The 14,736-nt window shown below is 41.1% G+C and overlaps 2 protein-coding genes across 2 annotated transcripts; one reads left to right on the top strand and one right to left on the bottom strand.

The window, feature by feature from the left end:
- Positions 1-1,607: 1,607 nt before the first annotated feature.
- LOC115149187 (splicing factor ESS-2 homolog) lies at positions 1,608-13,157 on the top strand. Its single transcript, XM_029691815.1, has 10 exons — positions 1,608-2,067; positions 2,342-2,510; positions 2,626-2,715; positions 6,372-6,541; positions 6,703-6,820; positions 11,194-11,327; positions 11,484-11,586; positions 11,771-11,880; positions 11,971-12,086; positions 12,248-13,157. The coding sequence occupies exons 1-10, from the start codon at positions 1,930-1,932 to the stop codon at positions 12,525-12,527; spliced, it is 1,428 nt and encodes a 475-aa protein (XP_029547675.1). The 5' UTR covers positions 1,608-1,929; the 3' UTR covers positions 12,528-13,157.
- LOC115149190 (testis-specific serine/threonine-protein kinase 1-like) lies at positions 12,899-14,731 on the bottom strand. Its single transcript, XM_029691820.1, has one exon. It carries the CDS (start codon positions 14,241-14,243, stop codon positions 13,155-13,157), a length of 1,089 nt encoding a protein of 362 aa, XP_029547680.1. The 5' UTR covers positions 14,244-14,731; the 3' UTR covers positions 12,899-13,154.
- Between the last annotated feature and the right edge of the window lie 5 nt (positions 14,732-14,736).

Here is a 14,736-nt window from a genome sequence, read left to right as displayed (position 1 = left end):
GGGATATAAACCCTGCTGTTGTGTTTTGTATTTAAATGGTGAATCTCTCTAAATGTATAGAAAATTAATAGAACTGTGTGAATTTTGTTGTTGAACTCAAACAAATGAGGACTGCAAGTGTTGTGAAGTAAGGAATTCAGGGCAAAATCCCCAATAGGTCCTTGGTCACACCAAAAGGTTCATCTATAAGTCCAGGTTTCTAATACCAAGCAATCTCTTTCTCTAAAACCACAACAATAAGGATCTTAGAAGCTCTGTACCCCTAATTTAATACAGTGAAATCTGATTTATTTTTCCGAAAGAAAAGCAATGGGGCCAGATTAGCTGAATCTCCCATCCCCCTAACACCCTCTCCAAACTGCCCAGATTAGTTGGGAATTAAGTTTCAACCATTTTATATGTGTCTGGTCTATAGGCGGATTATGTTTTTTGCTTTCTCTTTTTCTTTGTTAAATTTCTCTTATAAAATGAGAACGAGTGGGTGTGTCGTTGAGCACAGTGGAGAAGGGATAGGATTACTGTATGGCATATGCTTTACCCTGAAGCATTAACTGGATGCCTTGGCTGGCACTTTTAACACTAGTTTGAATTTCAAGTGAATTCTTTGGGCAGAAAGCTTGTCATGGAGGGGTCAAGTAGGATGGAGAGACAGAAGTTTCCATTCACCATTGACAATATACTGAACCGATTTCCAAGTAACAGTGAGGAGAGTAGGCAGTCTGGTGCCACCCACAACCCTGTACCAAGTGAGGATGGAGAAAGATCAGAGAGTATTACTGCTGGGAGCCACATAGAACATCCACAGCACACCTGTTCATGCTGCTGCTACTGCTCCCACTGTGGAGAGGTGTTCCAGGCTGACTATCCTCCTGAAAGTAAGACTTAAACCTATGACAAATTTGACACTATGATCACGCTTCATTTTTCTCTCGCAATATATGTTTGTTTAATGATGATGTTTAAAGCAGTTCAGTTATTTTTCCCATTAGCCATGAAGGCCTATATGTTCATGCTTTGACCTGAAATCAATGTGCTTAAATCAATGTGCCTAAAACACTTAAATGTAAAGTTGTAAGTTGTTGTTCATATGTGTATGTTTGTTGTGAGAAAAAATATTATTCAAATATTAAAACACTTACATGTAAAGTTATTTTAATTCAGCATGCCAATATGCAAGGTCCAGAAGAATGTTTCCGGAGCCATGCAGGCCAGGAGGAAATACCCACAGAGAGGAGCAGTCCTTCAGTCAGGTCCAGAGGCGCACCCGGCGACACCGCACCATATTCACCGAGAACCAGCTGGACGCTCTGGAAGAGCTGTTCCTTCAGAACCAGTATCCAGATGTGAAAACGCGGGAAAAACTAGCACTGAGTACTCATTTACACGAAGAGCGAGTAGAGGTAGGCAGCTACGTGTTTCTTTTTGTCCGCTTTTAAATCAGTTTGTTTTATTACGTTTAAAACGTGTAGTCAATGTAGCTTAATTTTATTTTATTTCGATAGGTGTGGTTTAAAAACCGAAGAGCGAAGTGGAGGCGACAAAAAAGGACAACATTTAGTTTGCAAAACATGGAAAACTAGAAGATTATGCCGGATATGCCTATCGTGTGGACATTTTTGGATACTTTGCATCCAACGCAATAATGAGGCTAGATTCATTCTAAAAACGTCACTGCCAGGCATTTCTGATGACGTCACGCGTGTGCATTCTTCGCATGACGTTTCTTGATTAGCAAAACGTCAACTAAGAACTATTGATATAACTACGTGAATTAAATTAAGGTATTCATACGCTTCTATTTTCAGAGGCTCTGTTTAGTTTATAACGGGATTATTTACATTCAGCAAGGTTTGGCTTGCTAGCTAGCTAGCTAACAGAGAAGTCAAGGCCACCAGGGACCATTTCGCTAACTTCTTCAAGCGACCGACAATGGAAGGATTTGGAAAGGCGCTGATGTCTGGAACCCTTGTCCCAGCTAATCCTGTCACAACAGTTGCTCTTCGACAGCCACCCGAGGAAACAAAGAAAACAAACCGAAAGGTTCTCGATGAAGAAAACTACATAGAGGTAACGTTAACGTTGTGGAACAGACAGCTAAGCTAGCTAGTTAGCCAGTGCTCATTTTAGCCTACCTGCAGCTGTCTAATAATACAATAGGTTTACAGTGTTGCTGCAAATCTAAGTGTTAAGGTCAATACAGATAAATGTGATTTAACAAACATAGTGGTGATGTTATACATACAACCGCATTGTTTAGTATGTGCTGTGTGTGTTGGGGATTGGCCGTGTTGACAGTTGCCAATGTCTTCCTAACTTGTCTGTTTTGTATGACTTTCAACAGAGTTTAGAGAAGATCATCCAGAGGGACTTTTTCCCAGATGTGACCAAGTTACATGCACAGAAGGACTACCTCGAAGCTGAGGAAAATGGGGATCTTGGGAAGATGCGGGAAATATCCATTAAGTATGGGTCATCTTTAGCCAAGTCCACACCACGCTCCACTGCCCCATGTGAGTAAGGTGATAAGTAAACCGTGTCAAGGAAACTCTTTTCCACATAATGTACTGGTTGTCTATGAATGCAGCAGTGGTGCCATAATAATGTGCCACCCACTGGTTTGTTTAGATGTTACTCCAGCTTCCTTTGAGACACCAGAGGGTCGTCCTGGATCTCCCTCTTCTGTACTGGGCCAAAACAAGAAAGGAACAGACGTGGGTAAGTTCCCGTTCACCAGGGTGACTGAGAATGGCACTACTCTGTCTAAAGTTCGCCATACATTTCACAATTTTAAATTGTGATTTTGCAATGATTTGCGATCGACAACTCATTTCTGGGATAACCGGTAAATCCTAAAAGTCGTAGGCTCCGACCAAGACGTTGTAGGTCGCATAATGCGAGCGAGTGAAAGATGTGTGATTTGGGTTCTTGCGCTTTCCTGATAAGCATATTAGGTCCCGATTTATTTTTCTGACATACCAGAGATTTTTGGTCATATCTTGTGTAGTGAAGGGGTGCGCTGACCAGCTGTTAAGTGTCTTCACTGATGTTTTCAACCTCTCCCTGACCCAGTCTGTAATTTTTTTTAAACATTTTATTTCACCTTTATTTAACCAGGTAGGCAAGTTGAGAACAAGTTCTCATTTAGAATTGCGACCTGGCCAAGAGAAAGCAAAGCAGTTCGACAACATACAAAAACACAGAGTTACACATGGAGTAAAACAACATACAATCAATGATACAGTAGAAAAAATAAGACTATATACAATGTGAGCAAATGATGTGAGATAAGGGAGGTAAAGGCAAAAAAGGCCATGGTGGCAGAGTAAATACAGTATAGCAAGTAAAACACTGGAATGGTAGATTTGTTATTTGAAGAAAGTTCAAAGTTCAAATATAAATAATATGGTGCAAAGGAGCAAAATAAATAAAATAAATAAATACAGTAGGGGAAGAGGTAGTTGTTTGGGATAAATTATAGATGGGCTATGTACAGGTGCAGTGATCTGCTCTGACAGCTGGTGCTTAAAGCTAGTGAGGTAGATAAGTGTTTCCAGTTTCAGAGATTTTTGTAGTTCGTTCCAGTCATTGGCAGCAGAGAACTGGAAGGAGAGACGACCAAAGGAGGAGTTGGCTTTAGGGGTGACCAGAGAGATATACCTGCTGGAGCGCGTGCTACAGGTGGGTGCTGCTATGGTGACCAGTGAGCGGAGATAAGGGGGGACTTTACCTAGCAGGGTCTTGTAGATGACCTGGAGCCAATGTGTTTGGCGACGATTATGAAGCGAAGGCCAGCCAACGAGAGCGTACAGGTCGCAGTGGTGGGTAATATATGGGGCTTTGGTGACAAAACGGATGGCACTGTGATAGACTGCATCCAGCTTGTTGAGTAGGGTATTGGAGGCTATTTTGTAAATGACATCGCCGAAGTCGAGGATTGGTAGGATGGTCAGTTTTACGAGGGTATGTTTGGCAGCATGAGTGAAGGATGCTTTGTTGTGAAATAGGAAGCCAATTCTAGATTTAACTTTGGATTGGAGATGATTGATGTGAGTCTGGAAGGAGAGTTTACAGTCTAACCAGACACCTAGGTATTTGTAGTTGTCCACAAATTCTAAGTCAGAACCGTCCAGAGAAGTGATGCTGGACAGGCGGGCAGGTGCAGGCAGCGATCGGTTGAAGAGCATGCATTTAGTTTTACTTGTATTTAGGAGCAGTTGGAGACCACGGAAGGAGAGTTGTATGGCATTGAAGCTCGTCTGGAGGGTTGTTAACACAGTGTCCAAAGAAGGGCCAGAAGTATACAGAATGGTGTCGTCTGCGTAGAGGTGAATCAGAGATTCACCAGCAGCAAGAGCGACATCATTGATGTATACAGAGAAAAGAGTTGGCCCAAGAATTGAACCCTGTGGTACCCCCATAGAGACTGCCAGAGGTCCGGACAGCAGGCCCTCCGATTTGACACACTGAACTCTATCTGAGAAGTAGTTGGTGAACCAGGCGACGCAATCGTTTGAGAAACCAAGGCTACTGAGTCTGCCGATGAGGATGTGGTGATTAACAGAGTCAAAAGCTTTGGCCGGGTCAATGAATACGGCAGCACAGTATTGTTTCTTATCGATGGCGGTTACGATGTCGTTTAGGACCTTGAGCGTGGCTGAGGTGCACCCATGACCAGCTCTGAAAGGTAGGATGGATATAGGTCTGTAGCAATTTGGGTCAAGAGTGTCACCTCCTTTGAAGAGGGGGATGACAATACCTACATGTAATACCTACATGTTTCAAGCAGACCACCATAGTCCTTGTGCCCAAGAATGCCGAAGTAACCCGTCTAAATTATTGCCCCGTAGCACTCACATCTGTAGCCATGAAATTATTTAAAAGGCTGGTCATGGCTCACATCAACACTATCATCCCAGACACTCTGGACCCACTCCAATTCCCATACCACCCCAACAGATCCACAGAGGATGCAATCTCTATTGCACTCCACACTGCCCTTTCCCACCTGGACAAGAGGAACACCAATGTGAGAATTCTGTTATTTGACTACAGCTCAGTGTTCAACACCATAGTGTCATTCAAGCTCATCACTAAGCTAAGGACCCTGGGACCGTAAACCTCTTTCTGCAACTGGATCCTGGACTTCCTGACGGGCCGCCCCCTGGTGATGAGGGTAGGCAAGAACACATCCGCCACGCTGACCCTCAACACGGGGGCCCCTCAGGGGTGCATGCTTAGACCCCTCCTGTACTCCCTGTTCACCCACAACTGTGTGGGCGCATGACTCCAACACCATGATTAAGTTACAACGGGGATATAGTGGAGCGGGTCGAGAACTTCAAGTTCCTCGGTGTCCACATCACTAAGGATCTATCATGGTCCACACACAGCAACGCAGTCGTGAAGACATGACAACACCTCTTCCCCCTCAGGAGGCTGAAAAGATTTGGCATGGGCCCTCAGATCCTCAAAAAGTTATACAGCTATACCATTGAGAGCATCTTGACTGGCTGCATCACCACTTGGTATGACAACTGCAAGGCGCTACAAAGGGTAGTGCGTACGGCCCAGTACATCACTGAGCTACCTGCAATCCAGGACCTCTATACCAGGCGGTGTCAGAGGAAGCCCCTAAAAATTGTCAGACTTCTGCCACCCAAGTCATAGACTGTTCTCTCTGCTACCGCACAGCAAGCGGTACCGATGCACCAAGGCTGGAACCAACAGGACCCTGAACAGCTTGTACTCCCAAGCCATCCCATAAGACTGCTAAATAGTTAGTCCCGGTAGCTATTTGGTTAACTATTTAACTGTCTGCATTAACCCTTTTTGCACTAACTTTTTTGACTCCTCATATACGCTGCTGCTACTTAATTATCTGCCACATATTCCTAGTTATATGTACATATCTACCTCATTTACCTCGTACCCCAGCACATCGACTCGGTACTGGTACTCCTTGTATATAGCCAAGTTATCATTACTCGCTGTGTATTTATTATTACTATTACATGTTTTACTTTTCTATTATTTCTCTATTTTGATTTCTCTCTGCATTGTTGGAAAGCGCCCGTAAGTAAGAAAACTCATGTAATGTGAGCACACCAATTGCAGACTTTAGGATTACAAGATTATGCCGAGATTTTGCATAATGTGACTGCTCCCCCAATGTAAAGATTTTTGTTGTCGTATAATGTATGCTTAGCTTAAGGACACCCAACTTTACAATGGCTCTCAAGACAATTTAGAGTATAGGTCTTCCCACTGTTCTGATCCAGTGGTAATTGGTCGTTGATTTCTTATATAGTGCTATGTAAAGAACTCAATTACAGCAGTAAGATGTATTCCCTGTGTTTGTTGTGTGTTTGTAGTGAACAAGGAAGGAGACGAGGAAGAGAAAGAGCTGCCCTCTCTTGATCGCTTCCTGGCTAAGAACACAAGCGAGGATAATGCATCCTTTGAGCAGATCATGGTTCTAGCAGAAGACAAGGAAAAGTTGAGGCATGCGTGGCTGTATGAGGCAGAGGCTGAATTTAAACAGGTACACTTGCCATAATCTGTCATTTGATCACATGTGAATTGCACACTACTCAAATGCTGTAGTATGTAATGCTCCTAGAGTGTTATTTCATGAGTTGAAAGCAATTATATTTTCTCCTTCAATTAACAGATATGTTATAACAGCATGTTTCGGATTTTTAGCGGCATGAAGAAAACCTTGCACTTCCATCATCTGAGAAGCAGGCCCTTGAGTGTGTAAAGGCAGGACTGGAGACCTGGGAGTACAAAGCAAAGAATGCCCTTATGTACTATCCAGAGGGTGAGGATGAGCCAAACAATTATTTTCCTGCATGATAAATGTGCCTGTTATCTTGCTTGATTATAATGTGCTTTGAATAGGGTGCATAAAGCCACGAAGTCACACATACAAACACTATACTATAGGCCAGGGTTCCTCAACTGGCGGCCCACGGGCCAAATTTGGCCCTGTGGGTGGTTTTATTTGCTCCCCCAAGTTTTCTGAGCAAAAAAAAATGATTGTTTTTTTGTTGTTGGACGTAATAGATTGAGAACAACATAATCAACATAATCAGTGATTTTAATTCATGAAATCTGTTCCAAAGTATTCCCTCACATGAGAGAGACGTGATCGTGTACAAATGTAAGCAAGGTTTGAAATGTATATCTGTTTCGGCTTCTTGTAGTCAATTTACCGTCGACAAATTATTTGTAGTTATGTTCCGGCCCCCCGACCATCCGCTCAAGAAAAATGTATTTCAAATGAAATACAGAAATATCTCATTTACATACACTCCCGTTCAAAAGTTTAGGGTCACTTAGAAATGTCCTTGTTTTTGAAAGAAAGGCAAATTTTTTGTCCATTTAAAATAACATCAAATTGATCAGAAATACAGTGTAGACATTGTTAATGTTTTAAATTGCTATTGTAGCTGGAAACGACAGATTTTTTATGAAATATCTAAATAGGTGTACAGAGGCCCATTATCAGCAACCATCACTCCTGTGTTCCAATGGCACGTTGTTAGCTAATCCAAGTTTATAATTTTAAAAGGCTAATTGATCATTTAGAAAACCCTTTTGCAATTATGTTAGCACAACTGAAAACTGTTGTTCTGATTAAAGAAGCAATACAACTGGCCTTTTTTAGACTAATTGAGTTTCTGGAACATCAGCATTTGTGGGTTCGATTACAGGCTCAAAATGGCCAGAAACCAAGTACTTTCTTCTGAAACTCGTCAGTCTATTCTTGTTCTGAGAAATGAAGGCTTTTCCATGCGAGAAATTGCCAAGAAACTGAAGATCTCGTACAACGCTGTGTACTACTCCCTTCACAGAACAGCGCAAACTGGCTCTGACCAGAATAGAAAGAGGAGTGGGAGGCCCTGGTGCACAACTGAGCAAGAGGACAAGTATATTAGTGTCTCGGTTGAGAAACAGACGCCTCACAAGTCCTCAACTGGCAGCTTCATTAAATAGTACAAAATGTACAAAATATACAACGCCGTACCATGAAACAGTGTCTGAGTACAACTAAAAGGTTTTGTCTCACTCAGTTGTTGCTTGACCAGTACAAATAAAAACATAGCTTCAAAGAGAGGACCATCAGGTAAATTCAAATTGTTTTAGCAATAAAGTACCACAGTAGGAGTCATAATACCCATAAAACCTAGCAGTCAAACAGGGAAATGGTTCCAATTGTTATTTCACCATTCATTTTTCCCATAGGGGATTTTAGAAACACTTAAAATAAGGGCTGTGTTTTGTTTAGGCTAACCCTGGCGTAACGTTTTGATAACTGTGTAAATCTCTCTAAGACAAGGTGACTTATCAATATATTGACCTGTATTTACCTCCCAAAAATGAAATGCTAATTAGCTGCTACTGTGGCTATCATAAAGAACTACAAATGCCATGATGATCTGGGCGAGACTGCCGAATCAAGGCAAAGGTAATAATTTATTGATTAACTATCTAATGTTAGTTAAAAGTAGTAATAATTAAATTGACTACATTTCTTTAAATGGACAATTCTGTTAAGAGGATCGGCCCCTTTTTTTCAATTTTCGCCTAAAATGACAAATCTGTCTTTTGCACTTTTTAAAATTGACACAATACCTGTTAGCAAAGGTGTCAGCAAGAGATGACGTGCAGGGATTTGTAGTTTTGCATGATGTTTACTTTGATGCTAATTAGCATTTTCAAATCTGAGTAAATGGAGTCGAATATATTGATAAAATGATTGGAAACATTTCCCTGTTTGACCACTAGGTTTTATGGGTACACATCCACTGTGGGGCTCTATGGCAAATATACTTCATATGAACAGGCAACACTCACCAATAAGCCATCCATCCTCTATCGCTCCCTCCTGTAGACGTATAGGCCAACGTTACTGTTTTGCAGAATGAACGAGTCGACCTTGCCACAACATGTGAATGTGGTGGCTATGTTATGTTCAAGTATAGATCACCTGCACATTAAGAGTGAAAGCCTTTTCTGTTCACATAGCCTAGTTGAAGTCGTTTTGGGATGGTGTTTTTATGGCGATGTGGGTGCCGTCTATTGCTCTGTTGATATTTGGGAACCCATTTATGGAAAAGAAACCCCTCTTGACTTCAACCTGTTTTGCGATGGTGTATGGAAATTGTATGTTACAGATTTGCTGATTATTGCATCCATCGAGGGATGTGAGATGCAGATCGGCAAGCTCCCACTGAAAAGTGCCCGTTGTCAAAAACCAGAGGGTGGATAGCACTTTGATGTGCACCGTAATGGCATGTGTTTGCCTTTCTAAAGTAGGTCTTAAATCCTCGCAAAGATCCTATTAAATTGGTTTTGGGAAACTATATCTGATGAGCAAAATCTGTACTTTCTGAAGACAAAAATGTCCCACTTGTCTCTAAAAACGTGCTCTCTGAAATGCAGCGTGTGCCAAATCTTCCAACAGAGCAAGATCAGCCATCTCTCATTCAATTTCCCATTATCTCAGTCTTTTATAATATTTCAACAATGGTTTCACTTTCACACATGCCTCTAATTGAACAAATTACTGTACTTAGTATTTGGCGCATGTGACAAATACAATTTCATGACTTTTATATGGATTATCATAACAAATGCATGAGTTCACAATGGTAATGCAATTAAATCAAAAAACATTTTAAATGATTACTTGCACAATTTCACACATTTTCAACTTAAGTTTTCCCAATTATACAGTTGAAAATCAGTTCCCTTGTTCCACCACATGACACTGTGCTTACGCATGGTCATGGCAGTGCGTAAATGTAAGCATACTCAAAAAAAAATAATATTGATAAATCTCTCACTTTGTGTGTAATGATCGCACGGTTTACGCACAGATTTATACCTACACATGGTTGATAAATGAGGCCCCAGGATTATACGATATTTGCACATTCTTTTTAAAATTCTTCAAGCTTTGTGAAGTTGGTTGTTGATCATTGCTAGACATTTCAAGTCTTGCCACAGATTTTCAAGCTGATTTAAGTCAAAACTCTTAACTACTACTGTAGGCCACTCAGGAACATTCAATGTCATCTTGGTAAGCGACTCGTGTATATTGTGCCTTCTGTTTTAGATTATTGTCCTGCTGGAAGGTGAATTTATCTTCCGGTGTCTTTTAGAAAGCAGACAGAACCAGGTTATCCTCTAGGATTTTGCCTGTGCTTAGCTCTATTCCTTTTTATTAAAAAAAACCCTCCCTAGTCCTTGCTGATGATAAACATATCCATAACATGATGCATCCACCACCATACTTGAAAATATGAAGAGGGGTACTCAGGGATGTTGAGTTGGATTTGCCCTAAACAGAACGCTTTGTATTCAGGACATAAAGTTAATTTCTTTGCCATATTTTTTGCAGTTTAATTCAGTGCCTTACAGCAAACAGGATGCATGTTTTGGAATGTGTTTTATTCTTTACAGGCTTCCTTTTAACTTTGTCAATTAAGTTAGTATTGTGGAGTAACTACTATGTTGTTGATTCATCCTCAGTTTTCTCCTATCACAGCCATTAAACTCTGTTTTAAAGGCTCTGGCAACTACGTTAGGAAGGACGCCTGTATCCTTGTAGTGACTGAGTGTATTGATACACCATCCAAAGTGTAATTAATAACTTCACCTTGCTCAAAGGGATATTCATTGTCTGTTTATTTACATTTTACCCATCTACCAATAGGTGCCTTTCTTTGCAAGGCATTGGAAAATGTCCTTGGTCTTCGTGGTTGAATCTGTGTTTGAAATTCACTGCTCGACTGAGGGACCTTACATATAATTGTAATTGTGTGGGGTACAGAGATGAGGTAGTCATTCAAAAATCATGTTAAACACTATTATTGCACATGTTTACTTATTTAGGCTTGCCATAACAAAGGGGTTGAATACTTGTTGACTCAAGACTTTTCATCTTTTCATTTTAAATTAATTTGTTGAAATGTCTAAAAACATAATTCCGCTTTGGCATTATGGGGTATTGTGTGTAGGCCATTGACGGCAAATCTCAATGTAATTCTTTTTAAATTTGGGCTGCACAACAAAATGTGGAAAAAGTCAAGGGGTATGAATACTTTCTGGAGGCACTGTACATGATGAATTGTGTTTGACATTGTATAAGTTGAGTTGAACACCTTCATGATCTTATTTAATAAGGTGTCCAGGATGATGACACACTATTCAAGAAACCCAGGGAGGTGATTCACAAGAACACTCGCTTTGTGGGAGACCCCTTCAGCAAAGCCCTTAACAAATGCCAGCTTCAACAGGCTGCAGCCCTCAATGCACAGGTAAAGTGCTTTCCTGACAAGTTATTGGTTTTAAGTAAATGGTTGTATCCTATTTTTAGTCAAGGGATTTTAAAGTAGAGGAAGGTCATGGTATCTAAAGATCAAATTAAATGGATTGAGCCTGAATGATTTATCTGACTGAGTGTTTATCTCCAGTTCAAACAGGGTAAAGTAGGCCCAGATGGCAAAGAACTTAATGCCCAGGATTCCCCTAACGTGAATGGATATGGGTTTGAAGGAACTCCCTGCCCTTCCCCAGGTAAGTAGTTATGTTCAAGTATAGATCACTTTCAATATTCTCAACAACTAAATAACTACCATAAATACTTAGTTATTGGGTAAGAATAGATGTTTTTTCAACATTTGGTGCTGTTAGAGGCTTCCATAAAACTTTCCCAACTGCATAAAAACTAATCTCCCCTAACCTGATATGGTCCTACCAGGTATGGCTGAGTCCCCCCTGATGACCTGGGGTGAGATAGAGAGCACCCCCTTTCGCCTGGATGGGTCTGACTCACCGTTTCAAGAGAGGAAAATCGGCCCATCATTTAAGGTACAAGCCAATGGCTGGCAGCCCCCCCCCCCCAAAAAAAACATGTTTTGTTCAGAGTAGTTTCTTAACTTGAGATAATCTGACACACAGATTCCAGAACCAGGAAGAAGAGAGAGGTTGGGTTTGAAAATGGCCAATGAGGCTGCCGCCAAAAACCGGGCAAAGAAGCAAGAAGCATTGCGAAAGGTCACAGAAAACCTGGCAAGGTAAAAACTGATTGACGATTTATTTAACTAAATTGCTTTGATCTTTGTATTTGCAAAACCTCATGTTTTTTCATAGCTCAATTCTATGACCTCTTGTTATACAAAATTCTTAGTCCTTTTAAAATGCTTTTATTATTTTAAACCTAATTTCTGTCTTTCAGTCTCACCCCAAAAGGCCTGAGCCCAGCATTGACCCCTGCCCTTCAGAGGCTTGTAAACCGCACCTCCAGCAAATACACAGACAAAGCTCTAAGGGCAAGCTACACACCATCACCCACACACAGAGGAGCAGGCTCCAAGACACCCCTGGGTGGTCCAGCCACTCCCTCAGGCACTCCGACACCAAGCAAAGCTAGGACCCCCGCCTCCCAGGACCCAGCATCCATCACAGACGACTTACTGCAGCTTCCCAAGAGGAGGAAAGCATCTGACTTCTTCTGACAAGTAAAGCAAAACTGAGAAAGAACAGTTATCTTGAGGAACTGAACTCTTACATGTTTAAAGCAAGTTGTCATCAAGCAAATTACCGACCATGTTTCTCTCTACCCCACCTCATGCCCTCCCCTGGATTTTATGGACTTGCCTTTTATGACTGGAACAGTCTGTGCACAATGAAGGGCAGAGTCAAAATACCAACTCTGAATTCAAGGATAGTTGGAAAACTCAGGTCATTACTGTTTTTAGGGTGTTGGACAGAAATGCATAGTATGTACTGTGTTAGAAACCTTCCAAGACTGGATAACTTACAATATGTGGGTTCCAAAGCGATTCTATAATTGTACATAGCCTAAGCTGATGTTATTTTAATCTCGGTGAATGTTAGAATGAGGCTTTGTTGATTTTTTTTTTTTGTAAATATGTTCAAATGTATGCCTTTTTCTGCAATATAATCTTTCAGTCCTCAACCTAAAAATGGCCTTGTTGTAAACCCCAAATGTTGACACTCACCTTTGTCATAGCAGACTCGACATCTAAAAATGTAACGAAGTCTATATGGTTCATCTTGACAAATATGTATGTTCCATTTATTATGAACTATTCAGGTGGAATAAATCCAGGACTTCAACATCAGGAATCAGCAGGGATGTTGTTCCTTGCATCAGGGAATAATTTTTTCTTGGTGTGCTTCGATGTTCCAGCTGCCTCTTTGCTCTCCACTGAAGGTTTTGGTTCTGATTTGGCCTCAGCCTCTGCTTTCACCCCTTTCTTGTTCTCATTGCCATGAGGATGCTTACTTTCATTCTTACTACTTTCACCCTTCCTTTCCTTTTTGGAGCAAGCTGCTTCCGATGTGGAAGGCCCATCTTCCCCTCTCGTACTACCATCATGTGATTTGGACTGCACCCATACATGCTCAAGGATATCGTCAATCTCTACCCTCTGGGCCACATCGGGGTTAAGCATGCGATATATCAAGTCTTTGTACTCTGTCGGGACAGCTTTGCTGCGTGGGAAATCAATGCGATGCTCTTTCTGAATCTTCAGCATCTTCTTGATATTGGAGTCATCATAGGGCATAGACCCACAGAGCATAATGAATAGAACGACCCCCATACTCCAAACGTCATACACTTTGGGGTTGTATGGGACCCCCTGTAATACCTCTGGTGATGCATAGGCTGCAGAGCCACAGAACGTTTTGCTGAGAATCATTTGTCCATCCTCATCATATTTGATCCTCCTGGCGAAACCAAAGTCTGACACTTTGAGGTTAAAGTCTTGGTCCAATAGCAGGTTTTCACATTTCAAGTCTCTATGAACAACATCTAGGGCGTGTGCGAATTTTATTGCAAGTGACAGCTGTTTGAACAGTTTTCTGGTGAAATCTTCGGGCAAAGCACCCCTGAATTTGATGAACTCCAGTAGGTCCCCTTGCACACCAAGCTCCATAATCATATACACCTTGCCTTCTGAAGTCTCGAAGATCTCGAAGGTCTTGACGATGTTGCGGTGGTTTAGGGATGCAAGAATGTCCAGTTCCCGGGGCAAGAACTTCTCCAAAAAATCCGGCGGCGCCTTTTTTCTGTTAATAATTTTGATTGCCACATTGGTCTTCAGACGCTCGGAATAAGCGGATTTTACTTTGGCGTACGACCCCTCGCCTAAACTGATGCCCAATGTATAGCCCCGTTTCTTAAGCACCAGTGTGTCATCCATGGCTAAATAGGACGACCCGAACTATTTTGGTGAATGTTATAATACACCATTATTGACACCATGTTGAACTCTGTTCACAGTTGGATATCAAAGATAGTCACACACAGGGTATTTGTTACTAACGTTCTATAATTTATCATCACTAACTTGGGAAATGACGTGAAGTTTGTTTCTATTACATGTTATTTTGCGTAATAATGGAATGTTTAATTCCTCAAAAGCAGTCATTTCCCAGTCATTGCATGTTATCTAAAAGGATGTTATAACATGAGTGAATTGTATATAATGCCTACATGTATACATTAAGAAGAAAACAATTATAATTCAAAATGTGTGAATTGATAAAAAATAACTTGCATTACATTTCATGAAACGTTTCAATACCCATGCTTAAGATTTTTAGAACATTATTTTAAAAAGCTGTTGTCCATTAAGTTCTTTTGAAATTCAAGTATAGCCTAATTTGCAATCCCTCAAAACCAACCAATTATGA

This window comes from Salmo trutta, chromosome 15 (assembly GCF_901001165.1).
Source record: "Salmo trutta chromosome 15, fSalTru1.1, whole genome shotgun sequence".
Taxonomy (NCBI): Eukaryota; Metazoa; Chordata; class Actinopteri; order Salmoniformes; family Salmonidae; genus Salmo; species Salmo trutta.
Note: the sequence above shows the minus strand (reverse complement) of the source record. Positions and strands in the feature narration are given on the sequence as shown.